The following is a 26,211-nucleotide window of genomic DNA, read 5'->3' as shown; positions in this document are numbered from 1 at the left end:
TTGAGGTGGGTTCCTGCCCTTAAGGCTTAGTACTCATGTTGAGTTTTCAAGGATAGGCTAGAATGGAGCTCCTTCAAGAGGTGATAGTGTTTACTAACCCAAAAGTGCTGGCAATTTGTTTTCCATGTTTCTCCTAAGGTATACCAATACACTGCATATCCTTCTTATATGGGAGATGCAGGTAACAGTATATTGGCTTACAGTATAGTCTTTTGATTGAGAAAAAGTATAAAACAGCTTGAGCCTGCTTAGGATAAGTCAGGGCTTTAGTTACTCTTTTGGCCAAATTGTGCACTGATGTGTCCAAACTGACTGGCATTGTCCTTGCCATTAAGCTAGAGAAGCTATGTTGGACTGCTAGGGCTGGTAATAAAAATATTATGTGAAAACCTTGAATGACAAAGTCATGATAGGCACCTGGAGGATACAGCTGATGGACTCAACTGGTGCTGAGCATGGCATATGGAAGATTGTTACCGAATGGAAGTGCACTAAATAGCATGCATTAACAAACAAAATGGAAAACATAGCAATAGCACTTAGACTTATATATTGCTTCACAGTGCTTTACAGCCCTCTCTAAGCAGTTTACAGAGTCAGCATATTGTTCCCAACAATTTGGGTCCCGATTTTACTGATTTCGGAAGGATGGAAGGCTTAGTTAACCTTGAGCTGGTCAGGATCAAACTCCTGGCAGTGAGCAGTACGTTAGCCTGCAATACTGCATTCTAACCACTGTGCCACCATACCAAAAAACATAGATTTGTTTCGTATCTGCAAAACTAAAGGGAAAAGGAAGGTTGTGCAGAGCTAAACTAGGATCTTTGGTCCTTTGGAGTGAAGTTGATGAGTGCATGTGAGGAAGTGAAGGTACAGGTTTCATTATGAAAGAAAAAGCTCAGATATATGTCAGAATATATGAACTGGTGTTCTCAAGGTTGTTGAGAGTGGATATGAAAGGATAAATCTATAGGTTGGCAGTAATTGCATGTTATGCTCCACGAATGAAAGAATCAAAGATGAATTCTGGGAGAAATTGTGCAGTGTTCAGAATCAACATGTCCATAGATGAAACATTGCTAGGTGATATGAAATATCAATGGGAGAAAGAATAGAGAGAACAGAAAAGTTATTGAATCATTTAGGGACCCAAGAATTTATGAGAACAATGGCTCTTTGGTGAGTATTTGTTCAGAAAAAAATTGTTTTGAATATTGATACAAGCATCAGTTAATTCAAAGAAATGACTATAACTCTAAAGGATTATTGATTTGGTTGTTTATTATGAAAATTTGAGAAATTCAAATAAAGATACCAGAATGGTGACTGGTAAAGAATCTAGACATTTTTGGAGTGGATTTTATGGGAAATTGACATGGGAGAAAATAAAATAAATTGAAGTAAAACCACACTGGAATAGAAAGTATGAGTTCTGTATGACAAAAGTATAGGGGAAGATAAATTTTCCAATAGAACAAATGGGAAGTGGATACAGAAAAGAAGGATATTAAAAGCTGCTTTGGAACTTAGTGAAAAGAATAATATTACAGCATGCCAGAAAATGTTGGGTGAATTTTTTTTATTAAAGATGGGGAAATGAATAAGAACTGAATCCTTTTCAAAAGAAGCAAAATTAGCTATACATAATAATGTGCTTCTACTGCCTTTTTATATAGAAGTGAGACTCAGGTTTGCTAGGAGAAACATAAAAGTAAGTTAAAAGCCATGGAAATGGGAAATTGAAGAAGTGTGTGTGTAAAATAAGAAAAAGCAGTGTCAAGCATAAATTGGTGATGCATGGATGAATATGAATAAATTCAGGAGTGATTAGAACAAAACAAATAAGTTGAGGTGCTTGGTCATATTTGTTTTTGTTTAAGAACATTTGAGGTGATTGGTCATATTTGATTGATTGTCATATTTGTTTTTGTTTGAGTACATTTGTTTTATAATTTGATGATTGTTCAAATTTGTTTTATATTAAAACAAATTTGTTTTAAATTATACAACAAAATTGTTCATATTTGATCAAATTATAAAACAGATATGTGAAGGAAGAATGAACGGATTGAGGAGAAGAGGAAAACGGGAAGTCATGGTTGAATAGAATAATAGAATAGAATAATAACTGTGTTGTCACTTTGAAAGTACACTAATCGGCATACATCAAAATGAAATTTCATTGCATTCAGCTCTCAAAGGGACACCACCATCTATATACACACATAAATAGAATAAAAATAAATAAATAAATAAATACAGAATTATGCATAATACCCACATATATTATATGACATATAATATAATATGAGAGATGATGAGGTCTTAAAAAAATAGAAAGGTGAGACGTTTAAAGGCAACGTGTGAAACCGTGTATGAAGGTGAGGGAAATCAGTAAGAGTTTGCAAGGACAGAAAAGATTGGAGAAGTACAAATTATGAAATGTATTTGGTGTAAACTAGTTTAAATTATATTTCATGTTCTTTTTCTTATACCATGCCTTTAATTTCTTACTCCTGGCTATTTCTTACTCCTTCTCCAAGCTCTGCATAATGAAAAGAAACAGCATGATGGATGTGCCTGTGTTTATCCGTGCAGTTGCACCATCCATGTATGGTACTGTTGCATCAAATTGTACACAGTCCCTTTATGCTTTGTCTTCCGAACCACTGGTTTTTTTTTATAAACATGATGAAATTCCTTAAGCTTTCTGAATCATCAGTCACATGAGAGGCAAAGAACAGAAGTTTCCACAAATAAGCATGTAACAGTAATTTATGCAGGTCAATAAATTATTCAGAGCTTAAGGATAATAACATGTATTAGCAAGTGACCCTGTGATTATAATAGAAAGACTGGCTCACATGACTATTGAAAGAGAATGCAGAGTCTAGTTTGTGTCTGTTTTCCTTCCCGAGCTCCTGGTGAAATGGCTGATGCAACAGATTACATGATTTATTGCAGGAAATTGTGAAAATTTCAGAATCCGTTCCCTAGAATCTATTTCTTAATAGAACCGTTTCTTGGTGTTCTCGGTGAATTACTGCTAACACATAAATCGGACCAATTAAAGTTCAATTTGTCCGTAGAAAGACTTTGAAATCCAATCTCCCAACGACAGGTTACAAATAGGAAGTGAGAGTGGGTGGGGGTTGGGAGTGTTCTCAAACGGTGAAATACTTTTACTGAGCACCAAAAACATTTTTTCACTTTTACTCCTTGGGGTTTCGTATCGATAGACGGTAGTTTGTATTAGTTAAATACAACAATATATACAGTACAACCAAGGACAATCATGGTCAAACTACAAGAATTGCAAGTACTGGATTTCTGGCTATTCAACTGTACTGTTCATTAGTGACTTTCCTCGTTCTTCTTATATATATTTACAGTATAGCAAAAGTATTCCGCAAAGAAAAACAAAAATGGAATTCCATCTGGCTTTCTAATAGTCATCCATGCCAAAATAATGTCATGATTTTCCCATAATATTTTGAACACCTGGAATCTATTGACTGCTGATGTTAACACATATGTGAATCTCAGGGTACCTTTCTTGAGGTCCATAATACATGCATTTCTCCACTATTTGAAATGCACGAGCCAAAGTTTCATGTTGCTAGAGGTGTGCACATTGTAAAAGTTTCATGCTATTAGCCTTGAGTGATTGCCATTCACATGCTAAAAATCATCTTTACCAAATGTTGGAAATGCATTTTTTAACATTAAGTATTCAACATTATTCAACTTACAGAAATAGCATTCCAGAAATAATTTAAAGTCTGCTGGACTCCAAACATCTCTGAGTAGCTTACCCTTTAAAAATAAGAAAACAATATAATTTTAAAAAATAGATCATGGACATCCAGAACAGAAAAGTATATGTACTGTACCAAGAAGGGACTCAGCACCACTCTGCCCCAAGGTTTGGGTGGCCAGCCAACCTTCCAGGGATTTTTGAAGCTAAATCCAAGCAGACTACTAGCAGAATGCTATTCCATAGGGAAGGTATAATAAGAGAGGCTTCATGCTTCCTAGGTTCTGATAAAAGACATTATTTAATTGAGGCAACTTAGAGCATATACATTCTGCCCAATCTTACTGAGCAAAACCAATCAAAGATAAGTGGCCCTCAAACAATTAGGCTTATTTTTCAAATGAGTTGAGGATCGCACATCTTGCATCATTTCTATCTTACATACTTTTCCTACTTGATTTATTTTTAACTATAACCTCCATGAACCTGAAATTGCTATCAATTCAAAAAGCAAAAAAAAAATATAGCATTCTAGGTGCAATTTCTCTGTATTGTGTGAACTGTTGTTAATCTATCGTCTTTGTCTCGTTTCTGAAGATGAACACAAACAAAATAATCCCAGACCACTTACACTGGATGAGTATTTAGATGGAGATTTTAATTATAAAACCTTTTCTCCATACTGGGTTTCAGGTACGTGAAATTAATTTGGAATTACAGGATAATATGGGGCAGTGATGGAACATGGAACGCTTTTTTAATCTTTATTTTTTTTAATGTAAGGGATATATATATATATATATATATATATATATATATATATATATATATATATATATATATATATATATATATATATATATATATATATATTTTATGGAATTGTTTGGGCTTCAGTTGTGGTTTCTTAACCTCAGTAGTGCGAAGACAGTGGAGGGGCAGAGTGCATGGTAACTCAAACAATTGACTAAATCAATTAGCCTATTTAAAATGTACAGAGAATTGGAAGACTTGAGATAATTAGCAGTAATATTAAAGAATCATTGAGGATCCAAGATCTGTAAGATTTGCTTCCGAGATAATTGTAGATAAAACCATTGCAGCATATGTGTATAAAACCCAAAAGTTCTTTGTGAGAAACAATTTACATGTGATATGAAGATGATGATGATGATCTTGCTTCCCTGAATAATCATGATTCTTCTACAAATGTATACAGCTAAGAAGTGTTAACAAGTGCCCAGAACTGCTAAATCTGCCATTCTCTGGAGTATTTTATTTAAAACCACAGAGTTTCTAGACTTGATCAGAACCTAAATAATTAGTCTAAAAACTTAATTCCTAATTCAGTGTTTCATAATCTCTGGGGCTTTTAAAACAATAAGCAACATCATTTGCATGGTTTATTTTTTTCGGTGTAGGCAAATTGCCTGATACTAATGAATTATTTTTTCTTTGCTTATTTTTATAAAGCAGTTACATTATAGAAGACAAAAATAGGGATGATGTGTCAATTTATGTTCTGTTTTATTTTTGTGAATGCATAAAGTTAAAATTGTCATATGTTATGCATTTGGTACATATTTTAATGGACTTGCAATTTAGAGGAATATTCAGTTTTTATTTTAAAAAGCTCCAATATAAAAGTTATACATTGTTTTCATGAGTATATGTATTTTTATGTAGATTTTTTCATATATATATATAGAGAGAGTAAAAGCTGGAAGTTTAGAGAGTCTACTTATAAATCTAGTTGTTTTTGCGCTCTGCTCATTGAGTGCGTAATTGGCCCTCCTCTTAATATGAATATGCCTGGGATTCACATTTCATATATATATATGTGTGTGTGTGTGTGTGTGTGTGTGTCTTTGGTCATTCGGGTTCTCTCCCGCGTAAAATTGGAATTCCAATTTTACGCGGGAGAGAACCCAAATGACCAAAGACCTACATACAAACACCCGCGAAAACCTCAGAAAACATATATATATATATATATATATATATATATATATATATATATATATATATATATATATATATATATATATATATATATTTTTTTATATGTTTNTTGTGTATTTAGCCTGGTTAATTTCAAGTTAAACAGGCATCTTTCTGAAACTTTAGGTTAGAGGGTTGCTGTCCAATGTTTATCCTTCACTCTCACCCACCCCCAACCCTCACAAGAGTTTGCCACTTTATGAAAATGACTCGTGGTTTTTGTAAAAAAGTGAAAATGAGGAACCCCAAAGCATAGCTATCTGCCATCACTGTATTAGTTAAATACAACAATATATACAGTACAACCAAGGACAATCATGGTCAAACTACAAGAATTGCAAGTACTGGATTTCTGGCTATTCAACTGTACTGTTCATTAGTGACTTTCCTCGATCTTCTTATATATATTTACAGTATAGCAAAAGTATTCCGCAAAGAAAAACAAAAATGGAATTCCATCTGGCTTTCTAATACTCATCCATGCCAAAATAATGTCATGATTTTCCCATAATATTTTGAACACCTGGAATCTATTGACTGCTGATGTTAACACATATGTGAATCTCAGGGTACCTTTGTTGAGGTCCATAATACATGCATTTCTCCACTATTTGAAATGCACGAGCCAAAGTTTCATGTTGCTAGTGGCGTGCACATTGTAAAAGTTTCATGCTATTAGCCTTGAGTGCTTGCCATTCACATGCTAAAAATCATCTTTACCAAATGTTGGAAATGCATTTTTTAACATTAAGTATTCAACATTATTCAGCTTACAGAAATAGCATTCCAGAAATAATTTAAAGTCTGCCGGACTCCAAACATCTCTGAGTAGCTTACCCTTTAAAAATAAGAAAACAATATAATTTTAAAAAATAGATCATGGACATCCAGAACAGAAAATTATATGTACTGTACCAAGAAGGGACTCAGCACCACTCTGCCCCAAGGTTTGGGTGGCCAGCCAACCTTCCAAGGCTTTTTGAAGCTAAATCCAAGCAGACTACTAGCAGAATGCTATTCCATAGGGAAGGTATAATAAGAGAGGCTTCATGCTTCCTAGGTTCTGATAAAAGACATTATTTAATTGAGGCAACTTAGAGCATATACATTCTGCCCAATCTTACTGAGCAAAACCAATCAAAGATAAGTGGCCCTCAAACAATTAGGCTTATTTTTCAAATGAGTTGAGGATCGCACATCTTGCATCATTTCGATCTTACATACTTTTCCTACTTGATTTATTTTTAACTATAACCTCCATGAACCTGAAATTGCTATCAATTCAAAAAGCAAAAAAAAAAAAAAAAAGCATTCTAGGTGCAATTTCTCTGTATTGTGTGAACTGTTGTTAATCTATCGTCTTTGTCTCGTTTCTGAAGATGAACACAAACAAAATAATCCCAGACCACTTACACTGGATGAGTATTTAGATGGAGATTTTAATTATAAAACCTTTTCTCCATACTGGGTTTCAGGTACGTGAAATTAATTTGGAATTACAGGATAATATGGGGCAGTGATGGAACATGGAACGCTTTTTTAATCTTTATTTTTTTAATGGTAACTCAAACAATTGACTAAATCAATTAGTCTATTTAAAATGTACAGAGAATTGGAAGACTTGAGATAATTAGCAGTAATATTAAAGAATCATTGAGGATCCAAGATCTGTAAGATTTGCTTCCGAGATAATTGTAGATAAAACCATTGCAGCATATGTGTATAAAACCCAAAAGTTCTTTGTGAGAAACAATTTACATGTGATATGAAGATGATGATGATGATCTTGCTTCCCTGAATAATCATGATTCTTCTACTGTACAAATGTATACAGCTAAGAAGTGTTAACAAGTGCCCAAAACTGCTAAATCTGCCATTCTCTGGAGTATTTTATTTAAAACCACAGAGTTTCTAGACTTGATCAGAACCTAAATAATTAGTCTAAAAACTTAATTCCTAATTCAGTGTTTCATAATCTCTGGGGCTTTTAAAACAATAAGCAACATCATTTGCATGGTTTATTTTTTTTCGGTGTAGGCAAATTGCCTGATACTAATGAATTATTTTTTCTTTGCTTATTTTTATAAAGCAGTTACATTATAGAAGACAAAAATAGGGATGATGTGTCAATTTATGTTCTGTTTTATTTTTGTGAATGCATAAAGTTAAAACTGTCATATGTTATGCATTTGGTACATATTTTAATGGACTTGCAATTTAGATGAATATTCAGTTTTTATTTTAAAAAGCCCCAATATAAAAGTTATACATTGTTTTCATGTATTTCATATGTATTTTTATGTAGATTTTTTCATGTATTTCATATGTATTTTTATGTAGATTTTTTCATATATATATAGAGAGAGAGTAAAAGCTGGAAGTTTAGAGAGTCTGCTTATAAACCTAGTTGTTTTTGCGCTCTGCTCATTGAGCGCGTAATTGGCCCCTCCTCTTAATATGAATATGCCTGGGATTCACATTTCATATATAATGCAAAATATTAAAGAAACATTAATAATAATCAAGTACTCGCCCTAGTACAAAAATGGGACATCAATCAAATTTTAAAAGTTTAGGTGTAAGTTAGAGCAAAATTTACCTTCAGTTGTGAGCTGAATCAATTTATTCCCTATCTCTACCAAGAGCATTTGAGATTTTTTTTATCTCTGCATATATTTGATTTTTCTCAGTTTTGATGTCATTTTTTGCCTGTTCAGAATTACAAAATCAAAGCACCATTTTTTAACTTTTACCTTTCCTCCTTTTTACTTACATTAAAATTCCTTGCCTATAGTTTTGAATAAGCAATTAAATGCATGATTGCCTGAGATATGCAACAAGATAGCATTTCCATGAAACTTATTGAACAATCCCATTTCTGTTTCCATTTAAGGAAAGGAATATCTTCATCAATCTAAAGATGATGTCATCCTTCACAATGTCGAATCAGGGCAGTCGATCACTATCTTGAAAAATAGCACTGTTGTATGTATGGCTGCTATTTCAAAATTGATGAGTTACCGTAATTTATCTAAGTGATGGTTGTGTATTGGCTACTATTTGATGCTTTAATCTTTCAGAAAGAAGTGAATGCCACAAATTATGCAATGTCTGCAGATCAGAATTTTATACTATTGGAAAGCAATTATTCTAAGGTAATTTTTTTTTTTAAAAAAAAAGTTGGGATTGGTATTTTATTACATTCAGGGCATTAACAAAAATTTATTGAAGGAATTCATTGGGAAAGGAAGTTGAAGCAAGGCCTTAATTTATTCATTCATCATCCTTTCAATCTTAGTCTCCATAATAAAACAATCATTACTGCAAAGTAGACGGTAGAAATTTCTCATATTTTGCTTTGGGTAAACAATCAGCCCTTCATCCCTGCCAGATTGGCTCTTGTGCACTGTCTTCTAATCTTGAGGATATTTCCTAGGGCCTGAGGGATAGGTAGATAAGCTCTTAAGAGATGAATTGAATGGAGAGGAAAGCTAGACCCGTGGCTCCATCATTAATTTGGTAAGAGAATTAATTGATTTTACTAGAAACCCTGTCTTGTTCTTTTGTCCCCTTGCAAGTTATGTACCCAGAGAGCAGCCACTGTGGAAATTAAACAGCATTATGTGTCACCCAGAAGATTTCATTAGCTTTGTGCAAGCGTTTATTCGGGACAGTGAGATGAGCAGCATACAAATGTAATAAATAAATAATTTTTAAATAAATAAATTCAGCTTGGCTAAAGGATGGGGAGAAAGGGCCAAAGTGCACACATTCATGGACACACATGGACACAAACCTTGCTTCCAGTGTCCTATCCCTACCTGATCACTTCACATTTATGCCATATTAACACATAAGATATAAAGGGCACTTCATTTTTATGTCCAAGAAAGCAGACTTCTGACTGCGTTTGGATTTGTGTTCAGGAAAATGGGAACAGAAACAGAACCTTCCTCTCCACAGGGCGTGGGTCATGATGCTGAGAGGGATGGCATGGTGAAAATAGCGTTTATTTGCATGTGTTCACTTTTATTCTTTTACCACTTGCATGGGTACTTGCACGGGGTCATTACACATTAGAATGTACAGTATGTAGGCATGAAAGACTAGGTCCACACAAGTTCCAATTAAATTGATTTACTGCTAATAATGTTGCACACAGGAATCTTCTTAATTAACGGTTAGCAGCTGCTTGGAGTTAGTTGAAGGTTAATGTAATCAAGGGAGGTTCGGCTTAGTTTGGCTGTAGCTACATAGAGATTCTAGGCTGATCCCTCTTTTGACTCCACCCCCAGAGGCTGCCACTCCTCTTACAAGCATCTTATTATGTGCCACATTTGAAAAACCTTCCAAGTAATGATAAAATTCCATGGCAGCCACACAACATTTAAGAATAGCTAACCATATACAGTATATTGTCATGCCCATCAAGATTCCATAATCATAATGCTGTTCAATGTCTAAATCACAAAATGAGAAATTGGTTCCTTTTCTGGAGATGCTCTTTACATCAGCAAAAAGCATTTTGAAAAGCTTCTTCATGACTGAAAAATAGTGATGACTGCTCCTAAGTTAGTACCACGGTGGATCCTCACAGAGTTTTTATGAAAATTGCTTACCTGATTGCATTGTCTTTAATAAAACTGAGATAGTGAGTGGAATGACGACCTCAGGAGAAAGCCTGATGAAGATTAGATAAACTTTTTTTACATTTAGCAAAAATAATGATTTCTCTCTCCCCATTGTAATCTTTTCAGCTTTGGAGGTATTCTTACACAGCATCCTATCACATTTATGATCTTATATTAGGGTAAGACAGATTTATTTTCCTGTTGATTAAAATTTTAGTAACGTTTAAGTTGATGTGATGTTCTTTTTGAGATCCAATAAGTCATTTAAGAAAATAGATTTCCAACAGAGTTGTTATCTCTAGTGATATTCCCAAACATCTACTGGAGTGCTTCATTTTGTTCTCCTTTTAAACTGTTTATCAGTCACTTAAAGACAGTCTTCACTGGGCTGGACCTAACATTGTTGTCAGAATTCAGAACTAATGAACTAATGGTTTGGTAAGGACTTCCCACTAGCACTGATGATGTTAACTAGTTTGAGTAATGAAATGTCTGCAAGAAAAGAACCAAGAGTTTAAACAAGACCAAGAAACCCTCATATCAATTTTCTTAAATAAATAAATGCAGGGCTTTTTTTCTCATAGAACGCCCAGAACGGAGTTCCGGCACCTTTTTTGGATGGAACCTTGTAGGGTAGGCAAGGCGGGTGGTATGACATGTGTGAGTTCCGGCACCTATTTATTATTTTTTTTAGAAAAAAAAGCACTGAATGTATGGTTCAATAGCTGTAACTGGAAAATGTCTACAGAATGTGTCATTCTACTTGTGTCTTGTTTGTGGGCTTCTTATAGACTTTTATAGCACCTTTTATTTCCTTTGTGGTTTCCTACTAAATAGAATAATAATCCCAAAGTATTTTGGATATCAAAAAGTTCAAATTCTAACAGTCTGTATCAACATAATCAAAATATCATTTCAACAGATATGCTCACCAATAAAGAATGAACAATACAGAATGTTTAGGGGAGCATTCATCAACTTTCCTAAAAGTACAAGTTTTAAATTTCATGTAAACACTGCATAATTAATTAGAAATATGAATTAAGAAAACACTATGTCATTCCATGATTTTTTTTTCCCATTGTAGTGTTTTTGTCAAAGAATATGAGCTACCACATAATATCCAGCATATCTCCTGGTCACCTGTTGGACACAAATTGGTCAGTAATTAATGCAGTGTCACAATAATATTCCTTCTGGTTGAGTCTGATGTGCCTTCAGTGTTTTTTCAGGCATCACTTATTTCTGTTTATCAAGAATGCTTAAGAATTTTAAATATTGACAATAGCACTATTAGTAGACAGAGCTAGATGCTATGTTAGAACTGTGCTTTAAGAGAAAGTATGCACTTCAGGATGGATCTGTTATTGCTTGTTCTAGGGAGACACACTTTTGCTTGTCTAAAGTTAGATATACCAAATACAGAAACTCAGAAGTTGGATTTCTGGCTATGTTCCTGTAGACCTCTCCATCTTCTCTCCATCTAGCACAGTGGTTCTCAACCTGTGGGTCGGGACCCCACTTGGGGTCGATCGACCATTTCATGGGGGTCGCCAAGCAAGGCTGTCCGCCATTTTTTTTGTCCACCATTTTTTTTGTCCATTTTTTTCCCCTTTTCCGGTGGGTGCCTTACCTCCCTTGGGCTGGGCCAGCTGGTGGTCGGCCTGCTCCGTTTCTGCCGCTTGCCAGCTACGCCTCGGCCGGCACAGGGGGCAGAACCACACATGTGCGGCGCTCCCGGGCAGGGAAAGTCCTCGACTTACGACCGGTTGGGTAGTCCTCGACTTACAACCGGTTTAGTCCTCAACTTACGACCGGTTTAGTCCTCGACTTATGACCGGTTTAGTCCTCGACTTACAACCGGTTGGGGTCGCGGCATTAAAAAGGTTGAGAACCACTGATCTAGCAGATCTTAAGTCACTATTCTTAAGTTAGTCCATCTAGACAAGGTCAAATGGGCTGCAAACCCATTTGGAACTATGATATCAGCTGATTGCCCTCAATAAGTAGAAACATAGGTCAACACAGCACAAAATTAGATTAAGACTGTTCCTGTAGGAGAAATGAGAAAGAAAGAAGTTGAAAAAAATGTGCCTTCTACTCTTTTTCCTATTGAATATTATTTTATTATTATAGACACAAAATGTGAAATCACAGTTCTTTAGCTGGTGTTGGTCTTCATACTCATCGAGTTCTTTATTACTTTAAATATATCGCCCCTCCCCAACTCCAGTGGATGCTGTAATTGTCATCTTAATTTTTTCTCCAGCCTTTTCATCTCATTTTTAATCCTCGGATCCTGCAATCATCTATATAAGGGTTCTAGTCTTTTTTTAAAAAAAAATCACTGATATTTTTTCTCTGACTAAACTGATTGGCTTCACCATTTCTGCAAGTTCAATTAATTTTATGATCCAGTCTTTCGTTGTAAGCATTTCATTGCTTTTCCAACTTTTTGCATACATCTGCCAGGGAAATTCTAGAGTAAATAAGAGGAGGAGATAAAGTATGGTTATCTCCTTTTATTCATATCTTGTAAAATATGACTTCCCTACAGCTTCAGAACATAGCAAGAAGAACTTCTTATCTCTTATCTAAGGCATTCTTGTGGCATAATCAGTCTTCTCCAGCCTCATGCTCTCTGCATGTGTTGGACTAAAACTTCATCGTCCCTCATAAAGCTTTTGGTCATGATGGCTGAGGTGATAGGAGTTGTAGTCTAACATGTTTGGAAAGTGGAAGGCTTATTAAGTAATGTATTATTATGGGATGGACATGAACATATATAACACGCATGCAAAGCATTGCTAATATCATAGGAAGCTGTTAGGCTTCACTCAAAGAACCAGCCTACACCTCCCTACTTTTCAGTGCATGATTCTCCAGAGATTCTTCTCTGTGGCCTGGAAAGTAAAACTGGAACACTTTCCTTCTGCAAAGATAAATGTTTGTAAGGAATGATTTTGAAGTGAGTCCCATATTTAGCAATGCTATATAGTATTTTTGGATTGCATAAATCATTTGTACCTTATACAGATAAAGAAATTTATTTTCCCCCTCCTTCTAGGCTTATGTTTACCAGAATAATATCTATTTCAAACAAGATCCCAGAGAAGCTGCTATTCAAATAACCACAAATGGTTACTGGAATGAAATATTTAACGGAATTCCTGACTGGGTTTATGAAGGTAAATTGCCTTTTAAAAGCAGTGTTATGACTTAGCATGATAAGACTTGAGCAATAAAGTAATGCAGTGCCCCCAAACAAGAGCCAAAATCTGTTCTTTATAACTTATTGTTGTGTTAATATTTTCCACAAAGTCTACAGTTGCTCAACATCCTGTCTCTTCCATTTTTCATATTTTCCTGTCATATCATTTTTCCTCCTTGTGGGAAAAAAATACTTTGTCTCAAAATAGGCTTCATCAGATGTTAGTTGTAAAATTATTTTTGTATTTAGTTTAAGAGACTTTTGCATCTTGTGTATCTGCATTATTAGGAGACAGTTTGTTGTAGTTTTCTTTCTAAAAGACCGTGTTGATCAAAGAGAATAGAATAAAAAGGCGCAGTTATGAACTAAATACAAAATTGCATTAGAGAGGTGAGAAGTAAATTCTGAAAACCTGGAGAAATCAGTGGAATAGCTCCAGGCCTGAAGTAGGTAGAACTCTACTCATTGCTTGCTTCCATTCTTGGAAGGGAGAGGAGATTATTTCTTTTTCATGGCTCCTTGCAAAAAGTATCCTCTTATGAGACAAGAAGTCGCCTGGAACAATCCCATTATAGACATGGGGGAGCATTCCTTTCTTCAAAGAGAATCCCTGCTTCACCTCATTCCTTTTGAGTCTATGTAGGGCCAAGGGCTGACCCTACTCAGTATGTTTTGAAAGTTAACATGTTAGATTACTGAACAAAGTAACTGTTTTAGGAATCAGCAACTAGTGGCCTTGGACCAAGCCTAATCTCTAAGAGTTTCTAGGAATGGAGATTGGAGAGACCTTCCTAGACACAAGAAAGGCTTAACTTGGTTGGAGCTTTTTAAGTTAAAAGAATCTGAATGAAAATTCATACACCATTTGTGTATGTGTGTGTGTGTGCATGTATGTATCAATATACTTTTGTTCCATATTACGTATTAGTTTGGAAAGTGTAAATTCAGTTTTGATCATATATAAAATCAATGAATTTCCCTCCCCTTCCCCCACCACTCAATATCTGTGTGCAAAGATGGAGGTAAGATGTGACACAGTTAGTGAATTCATATAAATTCAACAAGAAATTGTAAAGATGAAGAATTATGGTCTTACTGTAACTTGCTTCCCCAGGAAATCTGACAATAAAGACCAAAATAAATAAATAAATAACCCTTAGTGAAACTAGGATAAGATCTACACTTCCATCAGCAAGGCACCACATGGTGAGAGCTATTCAGAATATTGTTATTGCTCATTGAACTCATGAGAATGAATATGTGCATTATCTATGGCACTTGTAACACAATCATGAGCCACAAACACCTAGAAGAAAAGAGAGATATTTTCCCATTTATAGCCCTCTGGAAAGTGTGATTACAACCAAGGCACTTTTGTGCTATTTATTCCCCCTGTGCTTATTAATTGGATGCCAGCCTTCATTTCTGTGAAGCAGTTCAGTGAAATCATTTTATTCTGGGTTATTTACATCTTTAGATCGATATTCACCTGGATTAGAAGACACACAAAAAATGAAAAACTGTTCACTTCTTGCCCTCAAATCTGTCCAACCATTCTAAGACAACTGTTAGGTTTTGGCTTTTGACCAGCTTTCCCACAAATGAGCTGATAGTTCTCTGCTATGATTTTTCTCCCTTTCCAGCATTTCATAGTTACTTCTCTGTGATTCTGCTTTCTCTTCCTCAACTACCCCAAAACTGCCTGGTGATCTGTCAGATTAATGGTTTTACAGTTATGGAGGTAGTTCAAAATACTGGCATGGTTTTAAAGATAGCACTACATCCTGTAGTATATTGTACAATTTTGCAACCAAACAACAATGTCCTTTAACGTGGTTTCTTTTAGAAGAAATGCTTGCAACAAAATATGCTCTGTGGTGGTCACCAAATGGCAAGAACATAGCATACATAGAGTTCAATGATACTGAAATACCAGCTATTGAATATTCATATTATGGCAAGAATCAATATCCTAGAAAAATAACTCTTCCATATCCAAAGGTAGATGTGCTTGTTTATTTATTTTCCTTTTAGCATTAAACTCGGCTCTGTTGTATATTCGAACATTAAATAGCTAAATCAAATGTAACTACTGACTTTTTTTAAAAAAAAACCCACTAAGTAGTATAATTGAAAAGCTTTTTAAAAGGGAGTGGGTGACTTGAAGCCCAAGAGTCTCAATCCTATAGCTTCCCCCACTCAAGATCACATTCCTGAAGTATGACAGCCAACCAGCAAATTGTAAAATGTGATTCCTGCTTGTTTTCTGTAGAAAATGAAATAAAATAGATGCATTACCTTTGCAGTTAGTTTAATGCACCTATAAAACATAACCCCCTACCCCTCCAAAATGAAAACAGAATGGGAAGAGTTCTCCCTTTGGTGCTGTCATAATGTCATGAGCCTCTGCTTGTAGCTTTTGGTGGAAAAAAACCAATACAAATCTAAAATAAATACAACCTTTAGGACAGCGATAAGAGTAGCTTATGTTTATCCTAAATAGAAATCCAGCTTGTGTATCCTGTATTATTAGAATACAGTGGTAACTGGGTACTATCATTAATTGGTTCCAGGAGGTGCGATGAATACCAAAAACAATGAGTACCAAACAAATTTTCCCAATAAGGTATAATGTATGAGTCACAAGGCAGCCAACACTGATATGGTCTAGCTTGTATGTTGAATACCAAACAAAAGATGAGTACTGGGACAAATTTTTATGTCAAAATGTGTTGAGTATGAGTTTCAAATTCAATGAGTTTCAAAGGAACTGAGTACCAAGGTACTACAGTAACATTCTGAAAGGCCTAATCATTTCCCTTCACACAGTGGTGGGGTTCAGCCGGTTCACACCACTTCGGCAGAACCGGTAGCTAATTTTTTGTTGCCCAGGCCCAGAATGGACTTCTGGAAGTGGCATCCACACAGTTCACATATTTGAATCCCACCACTGCCTTCACATATACCTCCTATTGAAAATACTTAGTAATGTTCAAGGTGGCAGCTGACCTAGAAGGAAGAGGATAGAATCTGAGGTAGCAGATCTTAAACATCTTCTGATACTTTTGAAGGCAATGGAGTAGAAGACTTCTCCCTTGAGATTATAATGTTTATATGTTTAGTGTTTACAACTGGCTGGGTTAATGAGTGCCAGTCTACTGTGAACTTCTCAAAATAAATTTCTAGGTAAGATGCATTTTCACCAGGATTCAAAATTGTCTGGAAATGGAAAGGACCCTATGTGTGCCTGAAATGAATAAAATAACTTTAATCTATAGAACAGTGGTGGCGAACCTATGGCACACGTGCCAGAGGCGGCACTCAGAGCCCTCTCCGTGGGCATGCGCGCCATGCCCTGGAGATGGCAACTGTCCCTCTTCAACCAGCTGCCTGCTAACTCACCGAGGTCCCACATGGCCAGATGCATCCCAGCACGGCTGGTTTCCCTCCCCCCGTCCCATCCCTCCTGGCCTCGCATGCTCTCCTTTTCCCGGGCACGACCCACTGCATCGCCTCCTCAGCTGTTGGCCAGCCATCCAGCTCAGAGGTGGCTTCTTTGAACTGCTGGTGGCGGGCTGTGGAGCCCCAGAATGCACCGGTCGAGGGGCCGGCAGGCTGTGGCTGCTGATGGACACCGTCAGCCCCCATGCACTCGCTGGCCTCTGTGTGTGGGGGCTGATGGTGTCAGGCAGCAGCCACCCAGGCCCTTGTCTTGCCCCATGGCAATGGCACCCCCGCCCTGCCTCACTTCACCCCATAGGATGAGCTTCCTGTCTACCGCCCCACCTGCCAGAGACCCCCTGGATCTTCCCCAACCCTGCCCACCCCCCACAGGCGTCCCTCCCCATGAGGAACATTGAGGTGACCACGCCCATCTTGGCCACACCCACCCAATCTGCTACGACCACCCAGTGGGCCACGCCCACCTGGCACCCGGAGATAAATAAGTGGGATTTAGGTTGCAGTTTGGGCACTCAGTCTCTAAAAGGTTTGCCATCACTGCTATAGAACTTTACTTAGTTCTTTTATTTAAATACTATAATTAAAGTTATTAGAAGTTAGCTTAATCACTTTGTTGCTACTTTTCCTTGAAGGCTGGAGCTAAAAACCCAACTGTTAGAGTGTTGATTATAGATACTACAAATCCTAGAGATTTTGGACCGAAGGAAATACTTGCACCACCAGTCATAGCAGCAAGGTAATATTTTCTTAAAATCATCGTTTCCTCTTTTTTCCCCAACAGATAGTAATTGTTTTCAATGATTTGACTTTGGAAATTTTTCCCGGAAACGTTGCTTTCTATATAAAATGTAATTCTTATTAAGGTTAGAAACCATTTCAACCACTTGGTTATAGCAATACAAGAGTGCTGAGCTAAGGAGCCTGGTTCACTTGTTCAAAGAATTTGGGGGGTGCTTTAATGGTCTATCACAGTGGTTCTCAACCTTTTTAATGCCGTGACCCCAACCGGTCGTAAGTCGAGGACTAAACCAGTCGTAAGTTGAGGACTAAACCGGTCGTAAGTCGAGGACTAAACCGGTCGTAAGTCGAGGACTACCCAACCGGTCGTAAGTCGAGGACTTTCCCTGCCTGGGAGCACCGCACATGCGTGGTTCCGCCCCCTGCGCCGGCCGAGGCATAGCTGGCAAGCGGCAGAGACGGAGCAGGCCGACCACCAGCTGGCCCAGCCCAAGGGAGGTAAGGCACCCGCCGGAAAAGGGGAAAAAATGGCGGACAAAAAAAATGGCGGACAAAAAAAATGGCGGACAGCCTTGCTTGGCGACCCCCGTGAAATGGTCGATCGACCCCAAATGGGGTCCTGACCCACAGGTTGAGAACCACTGGTCTATCATATCTACATTATTAATCTGGTTTACCTGTCATAGATATATTATTAATGCAATAGTATGTTTCCTTCTTGTCTTTTTCCTATACTCACTGACTCCCTTCTTTTCCCTTTTTCTTTAGCGATCACTATGTCACATGGATTACCTGGGCAAGAGATGACAGAATCTGTGTGCAGTGGCTGAAAAGAATCCAGAACTTCTCCCTGTCAGCAATCTGTGACTACAATTACCACTCCAGATCTTGGGATTGCCCAGAGGTAGTATTTTTCCATCAAGCTAAGATTTAAAGTAAAAACTCTTATCAGCGAACAATTTGGTAAACGCTCATTGTAAGATTTAAAGTAAAAACTCTATCAGTGAACAATTTGGTAAACGCTCATTGTAACTGGATAGTTACTGTGCAAAAGGAAAGAGAAAAAGATTGCTTTCAAATTAAGGTGGGATCCTAAGTTGTCTCGTGTGAATATCTGATCCCAGAAAGAATATTGCTAGTACCTATTAATGGTGAGAACATGGAGCTGGTTTTTACTCATCCCTATTACAGCCTTTTCTCCTCTGTTTCATTTTGACCTTTGACTGCAGCTCTGCTGATCCTTAGCGGCCTGGTTTATAAACATATTAAGTCGTATATTATTGGCTACAAACTATAAGCAGTATGGTCACGCCAAACTCAAATCAACCATATTAGGTCTTATCATGATGTGTGAATAAGTATTAGAGTTCAAGTTGCTGTATGAAAAACATAGGTATTTCATCTTAAGATTGTCCCTCTGAAAAGTTGTGATAGAGAGCCAAAATGATCAGCAACTTTGCCCTAGAAGATCCAAAATGCAGTAAAAATAGCATGCCTCAGCATGTTCTCACCTAAGGGAAGATGAGGATAAAACCACTATTATCTTCTGTTTATAAAGTGCTTTTACCGTATCACTCTGCACACCAATGGTTAGTTAACAGGAGTGCGAACAGATGGGAGAACTCCATTAAGCTATGTTTGCTGAAAAGATCTCAGGGGAATAAATTTCCATTTCATACTTTGTTTTCCGATTAAACCGGAAGTAATAAAGCGTAAACAATGTGGACTCTCTCATATACTAGGAGATAATAAAGCTGCAGTGGGCAAATAACGATAAGAAATACTTTCTGCAAATCCAGAGAGGATTCTAAACTTCATACTAAAAATCACCAAATCAGCAAATGCACCCAATAAATAAAAATTGAATACAAGTTTAAATAGTCACCTTGCTCAAGGCTACCATATCTGGGTTAAAAATTCTGCATGAACACTCAATGGCAGTAAGGTTGGAATTTTTTGCTGCCATCTAATGCTCATCCAGATTCTTGCAACCTTGATAAATCATGCTACACTCTGTCAAGTTTCTAAACAAGATTCTTACAGAATCCTACAAAAGTTTGTGCATCTATCATTTGAGTTTATTGAATTGAATTGAATACTTTATTTGGCCAAGTGTGATTAAACACACAAGGAATCTGTGTCTAATACAAAAGCACACAGTATACATGAAGTAAAATAATAATAATAATAATAATAATAATAATAATAATAATAATAATAATAATAATAATAGGGGTAAAAAAGATAATAAGAAGTCTAAAAAATGATAATATTACAGCCATACTATATAGGTAAATATATTAAATATTTTAATTTAGTCTAATGAAATGAATTTTACAAAGAAATACTTCAAAGGAAGAGGCATCCGTAACCTAAAGTTTTGCTTTGAAAGCTTTGTTAAAATATTTGGAAAGTGAATTGTTCATAAGATGCTTTTAGACTATCATTGAATATTCTGGTATTAAGCGCAAAGATTTGCTATCCAATGACCATTGCTGTGCTGATACAATGATGGCATTAGAGGATGCTACAAATAATTACTGAGAAAGTAACCTGTGTTTGATAGGTCCTCATTTTCTCATTTTTCTGTCTGATTGAAAATTCTATAGCATTAATATGTCAGATTTCTGTTTTACATCTCAACCTTGTTACTTTCTTTGATTTGACAGAATCGGCAACACATAGAAGAGAGCCATACAGGATGGACTGGTGGAGTATGGCTTCTATGCTCTTTCCCCTTTTGGTGTTATCATTGTTTATTTGTTTTTTTCGATTTAATTTATTTTGGGGAGGGGGATGCCATAGACATCATTATCATTTTGAGAACCTGCTGGGTCTTACCTTCAAGTAAAAATGTTGGTTACATTGTAAATCCTTAATGAATGTGATTTCACTGCAGTATGAAATATGTTCCACAATGGGGTAGGGGAAAAAATAGTAACGTCAGAAAGCTTTACTATAGCAAATATAGTAAAATATATTTAGTAAATAGTAAATTTTTAATAAATACATAAAATAGTAAAGTTTTATACAGTAAAATATGTAGTATAAAATATATTTACTATAGTTTGCCTAATTTTCATTCACTTCTCAAAAATTTTAATTTCTGTTTCACCTACAGTTTATTATTGTCTCTCAGTTCTTTGTTTCAGCACCCTATTTTACTTCAGATGCCATATCATACTATAAAATTTTTAGCGACCAGAATGGTTATAAACACATTCATTACATCAAAGACTCAGTGGTAGGTCAACCAAAGAATTAATCTAAAGTTCACCTATGTTGCAAGAGATGTGCTGCGGAATGAAGTATATGACTTTAAATATGTTGTTTTTGTAGGAAAAGGCAATCCAGATCACCAGTGGTGAGTGGGAGGCCATATATATTTATAGAGTAACAGATGATGCAATGTAAGTATCCCATATCCACAGTATGTTGGTTATGTTACCTGTCAATGAAAATTATATGCAAGAATGCAAGAATGATTTTTCCATTAGCCTTGCAGCTGAACCCCATTTTTAAAGGTCTTGGAGAGTCATTCCCTATGACTAGTTACAATGGATTCCCCTCAACAATTATGGAATTTCCCCCTCCCTGAACTTGTGCATCCAGTCATAAACATTGGACATGACTAGAAGCGTCTAATAGAATCTTAATCAAGAATATAAACACTATTATATGTTGTATTACTTTGCTCTGCATTGTTTACTCATTCGGGCATAATAGCGAATTTCAATCTATTGGGAAGCCCATGTGACTTTGAACACAAAGCATCTATAAAGAAGCAATAATCAAATTGTCCCACTGTTTACTGAATGAAACCCAGCCCCATTTTTCTCCTTTTTTTTTTTTGTAATCAGTTTTTGTAGAAAACAAGACTTTCGGAGAAGGATGTGGAGCTCCATGCCATGAAGGCTCGCTAATCAAGGAGAGAAGCAACCTAGAACTAAGGAGAAACTTCCTGACAGTTAGAACAATTAACCAGTGGAACAACCTGCCTCCAGAAGTGGTGAATGCTCCAACACTGGAAGTTTTTAAGAAGAGACTGGACAGCCATTTATCTGAAATGGTATAGGGTTTCCTGCCTGAGCAGGGAGTTGGACTAGATGACCTCCAAAGTCCCTTCCAACTTTTTATTATTATTATTATTATTATTATTATTATTATTATTATTATTATTATTATTATTATTATTATTATTATTATTATTATTATTATTATTATTATTATATTGATCTAGTTAAAAACTAAAGCAGAGAGACCTCAGTTATTTGATCTTAGCCTTAGCTTCTGACTTAGCAAGATTCAGCCGATATTGGCTTATTTGGAAAACTGATAAATCAAGCCATGGTCGAGTGTAATATAGAAACCTAAATTTGTCTCTGAATGAATAGGAATTCATAATACAGATGTCTGTGTATGTGTATATGCCCAAAATAATACAGCAACATTTATTTTTGAATAATTATATATTGGATTGTTCAATGGCATAAAATAACTTTACGAGCAGTGTAATTATTTCCCTTAAAAAGAAACATGCATACATGTATTACATGCAAAAATAACAGAATAACTGAGTTGGAAGGGACCTTAGAGGTCTTCAAGTCTAACCCTCTGCTCAAGCAGGAAACTCCGTAACATTTCAGACAAATTATTGTCCAATCTCTCCAGTGTTGAAGCCCCACAACTTCTGGAGGCAAGTCACTCCATTGATTAATTGTTCTAACTGTCAGGAAGTTTCTCCTTAGTTCTAGGTTGCTTCTCTCTTTGATCAGTTTCTTGCTTCTTGTCCTGGCCTCAGGTGTTTTGGAGAATAGCTTGACTCCCTCTTCTTTGTGGCAGCCCCTTAGATATTGGAATACTACTATCCTATCACCCCTAATCCTTCTTTTCATCAAACTAGACATGCCCAATTCCTGCAAATGTTCTTCATATATACTGGAAAAGAGAGAGATTTCCAAGCTCCCTTTTTCTGTAAACATTGCAAAAAAATAAAATGAAATGAAATAGTGCATTTAGTTTCTTCCTCTGTATCAGAGCCAAAAAACAAGGTACAGATTTCAAAAACAGCAGACAGCTTCTAGGGTTTCTGGAAAAATCCATTGTCCATTTCTCCAATAGCCTAATAAAATATTTATAGCAAACTTATTTTCTGAATGTGGATCTTTTACATAGCCAAATGATACCTCTCACACAAAAAAATGAAGGTAGCAGCTTCAGGGAATCCTGTACAGCAGTGGTTCTCAACCTTTTTAATGCCGCGACCCCCAACCGGTCGTAAGTCGAGGACTAAACCGGTCGTACGTCGAGGACTAAACCGGTTGTAAGTCGAGGACTAAACCGGTCGTAAGTCGAGGACTACCCAACCGGTCGTAAGTCGAGGACTTTCCCTGCCCGGGAGCGCTGCGCATGTGTGGTTACGCCCCCTGCGCCGGCCGAGGCATAGCTGGCAAGCGGCAGAGATGGAGCAGGCTGACCACCAGCTGACCCAGCTCAAGGGAGGTAAGGCACCCGCTGGAAAAGGGGAAAAAATGGCGGACAGCCTTGCTTGGCGACCCCCGTGAAATGGTCGATCGACCCCAAATGAGGTCGCGACCCATAGGTTGAGAACCGCTGCTGTACAGGAATATGGAGGTAGCCTTGAAGAAGGAATTCAGCAGCTGTTGGTTAAGCACCAGCTTAGTCTGACAGGAAGGAAAGGGTGAGAAAGAATTCAAGATTTCCCTGCCTTGATTCTCTTTGATATCAGAGGAAAAGGAGGACCAAGAATCTCTATTAGGCTTTCAAAATTCTGTTATTACATCCTTGTTCTTACAGTGTCTGTTTCCTAACCTGTCTACTTCAAAGGGCTGACAAATCCAAAGTTTTACAAGAAAACAAAAGAATTGTGCAGGAAAGTAAATCAAACCTCACTTAGTAGGCAACAATGGCTAATGCTTTGGGAAAAACAAGAATCTAGGAAGAAGGGGAATTTGCTGACTGGCTGGAACTTTTCATGTTCTTTGAGTATTTTCTTACGAATCCTTCATAATAAGTAACATTTTATAATTTCATTCCATAATGAATGCATAATTTATTTGCTAATGGATGTTGCCTTCCAGATTTTATTCAAGCAATGAATTTGAAGGTTACCCAGGAAGAAGAAACATTTACAAGTAAGTTGCTATGAAAACTTCTGCAATAGAAACATTACTATTAAGTGTAAAAAAGTAAAAAGTACTTCAAGTTAGTGAGTACAATTCACCAACTTCATCAAAACTATGTAGTTACTTTGGGTCATAATTGCAAGGAATAATCACTATTCCATATTTCTTATACATAAAGAGAATTAAGGTGAATCTAATACTGTAATATTAGACATATTGGAGGCATACTGGCCAGTACTCCAAATAAAGTGATTATATACTGCTCACAAAAATAAAGGGAACGCAAACCCCTTCAGTTCCATGGTAAAATGTTCCCTTTATTTTTTTGAGCAGTATATTTTGGTAAAAAAAGAGAGAAGCTTTTAACATACTAGTCCACATGAACATCATATCCCAAATCCACATTCCCTATAGTAAGGAAACATCAGAAAAGACTGATAGAGATTGGGAACACCTTTCTAGATCAGGGGTCCCCAATCCCCAGGCCATGGCCCACTATCGGGCCATTAGCTGTTCAAAACCGGGCTGCCCGAACCGGTGAGTTAGCACACAGATGTGCCTCTCCTCTTGCGCGAGCAGCAGGCAAGCATATGCATGCGTGCTCCATTTGCGCAAGCAGCAGGCTCACATGCCTCCCGCTCACGCAAATGGAGCTGCCCGCACATGAACACATGCTGCTTGCCTGCCTCTCACACAGAACCATCCACTCTCCCCCTGCCCCCGCGTTGATCCACAAAGTCAGAAGGATTGGGGAACTCTGTTCTAGATATAGATTGATTTTTTTTCTCTAAATCTGCCTCTTTTACAGAATTAATATTGGAAGAAACCCTACAACAAAGCAGTGCATTACTTGCAATTTACGAAAAGAAAGATGCCAGTATTATGCAGCAAGATTCAGTGATAACGCCAACTATTATGCAATAATGTGTTATGGTATGTCAAATTTGCGGGTAAATAAAATCCTAATAGTTAATTCAAGCCAAAATGGACTATTCCTACTTCAGAGCAATTTAATAGCAGTAAATGAATGTGTACAATATTAGGTACACTTATCTGGGAGTAAGCCCCAGTGAATATCATGATGCTTAACTTATGCATGTGAATACAGAAAGTACCATCCAGATGTTACAGTTGCTAGGGGAGGTGTGGGTGGGGATTGTTTACAATTGGCTTGTCACGGGTGAATAATTTCCCCCTTCCGGATAGATGGTTTTATTATTTGGAATCCTGAATTTAGAGTTGGATTCCCTCTCTGGATTAGGCCTAGTGGGTAGAATAGTAATCGTACGTACATACCGTATATACACACATATATATACACACACACGCACATACATACATATTTCTTTTATAAAATAAAATAAAGGTAATTTAATGTATAGTCTAATCATTTGGAAATTTATAATAATGCATTTAAGGGTTATAAATTATCTATGTCACTTTCTAGTTATGAAATGGCAAAGACTCTGAAAGCATGACCTTGCAGCATTATCTTTCATGCTTTGAAACAAACTGTAACACAAATTAAGACCACACCTATTGATTACATGAATGAGTCGGTTTTAACATGATAACATTTAACATTTTGGAATGTAGGAAACTGGCTTATGCCATGAGAATGTGGAACCATCAAATCATGAGAATGAGAACGAGAGGCAGCATCTATCCATAGTTTCAGACAGGAGCTTTTCTCCACTGCTCTGGAACTTGAACTCCTAGAAATTGATCCTAGAACATTTTTTGCCCTGTGCAAGGGTTCTGCAATTGGGCTCTGAGTTTATAGAATCAAGAAAGGCTCTGTCAGACCAATGCTGTGGCTTAGATAGTTTCCTAAAATAAATAAACTTAAAGAAGTAGTTTCTTTGCTCCCATCCCATTCGTGTCAGAGACACCATTTAATTCGCTTCCGGGTTGAAAGTATTAGCTGGGGAGACAGGTTTCTTTGCTTGTTAGTGTATTTAAAATCGAAACCAAAGTAAAAATAAAATAAATTATAAAATAGAATTACATTTAAAGAGGGAAATCTGGGTGTATACATATTGACTGGTATGGATGAATGAAACTGACATTTGGATAGCAATGCACATTTTCCTCAGATCATATTAGGGAGAAAATAGTTGCTCTACAGTTTTTCTCATATATTTGTACTTTGTACAAGGTGTACAAGCATTGCAAATAATGACTATATCACTAGCAAAATGCAAACACAAATAATCACTTACATCATCCATCTGTGCCAAGGCTGTATCACACAGGGAATGTGTT

General features: G+C 36.6%; 1 protein-coding gene across 1 annotated transcript in view; it reads left to right on the top strand.

Moving 5' to 3' along the window:
• The window catches only part of FAP (fibroblast activation protein alpha), a 79,007-nt gene that overhangs the window by 3,510 nt on the left and 49,286 nt on the right, over positions 1-26,211 (top strand). Inside the window, exons 3-16 of the mRNA XM_015813745.1 lie at positions 4,355-4,450; positions 8,652-8,743; positions 8,839-8,913; positions 10,516-10,568; positions 11,477-11,549; positions 13,457-13,577; positions 15,447-15,601; positions 17,695-17,798; positions 18,569-18,704; positions 20,470-20,514; positions 20,940-21,044; positions 21,140-21,210; positions 23,902-23,955; positions 24,755-24,879. Coding sequence (XP_015669231.1) covers positions 4,355-4,450; positions 8,652-8,743; positions 8,839-8,913; positions 10,516-10,568; positions 11,477-11,549; positions 13,457-13,577; positions 15,447-15,601; positions 17,695-17,798; positions 18,569-18,704; positions 20,470-20,514; positions 20,940-21,044; positions 21,140-21,210; positions 23,902-23,955; positions 24,755-24,879 — 1,305 coding nt within the window. The remainder of the gene's footprint in view (positions 1-4,354; positions 4,451-8,651; positions 8,744-8,838; positions 8,914-10,515; positions 10,569-11,476; positions 11,550-13,456; positions 13,578-15,446; positions 15,602-17,694; positions 17,799-18,568; positions 18,705-20,469; positions 20,515-20,939; positions 21,045-21,139; positions 21,211-23,901; positions 23,956-24,754; positions 24,880-26,211) is intronic.

The sequence above is a fragment of the Protobothrops mucrosquamatus genome, unplaced genomic scaffold (genome assembly GCF_001527695.2).
Source record: "Protobothrops mucrosquamatus isolate PMUCROS unplaced genomic scaffold, P.Mucros_1.0 scaffold_73, whole genome shotgun sequence".
NCBI classification, from domain to species: Eukaryota; Metazoa; Chordata; class Lepidosauria; order Squamata; family Viperidae; genus Protobothrops; species Protobothrops mucrosquamatus.
Note: the sequence above shows the minus strand (reverse complement) of the source record. Positions and strands in the feature narration are given on the sequence as shown.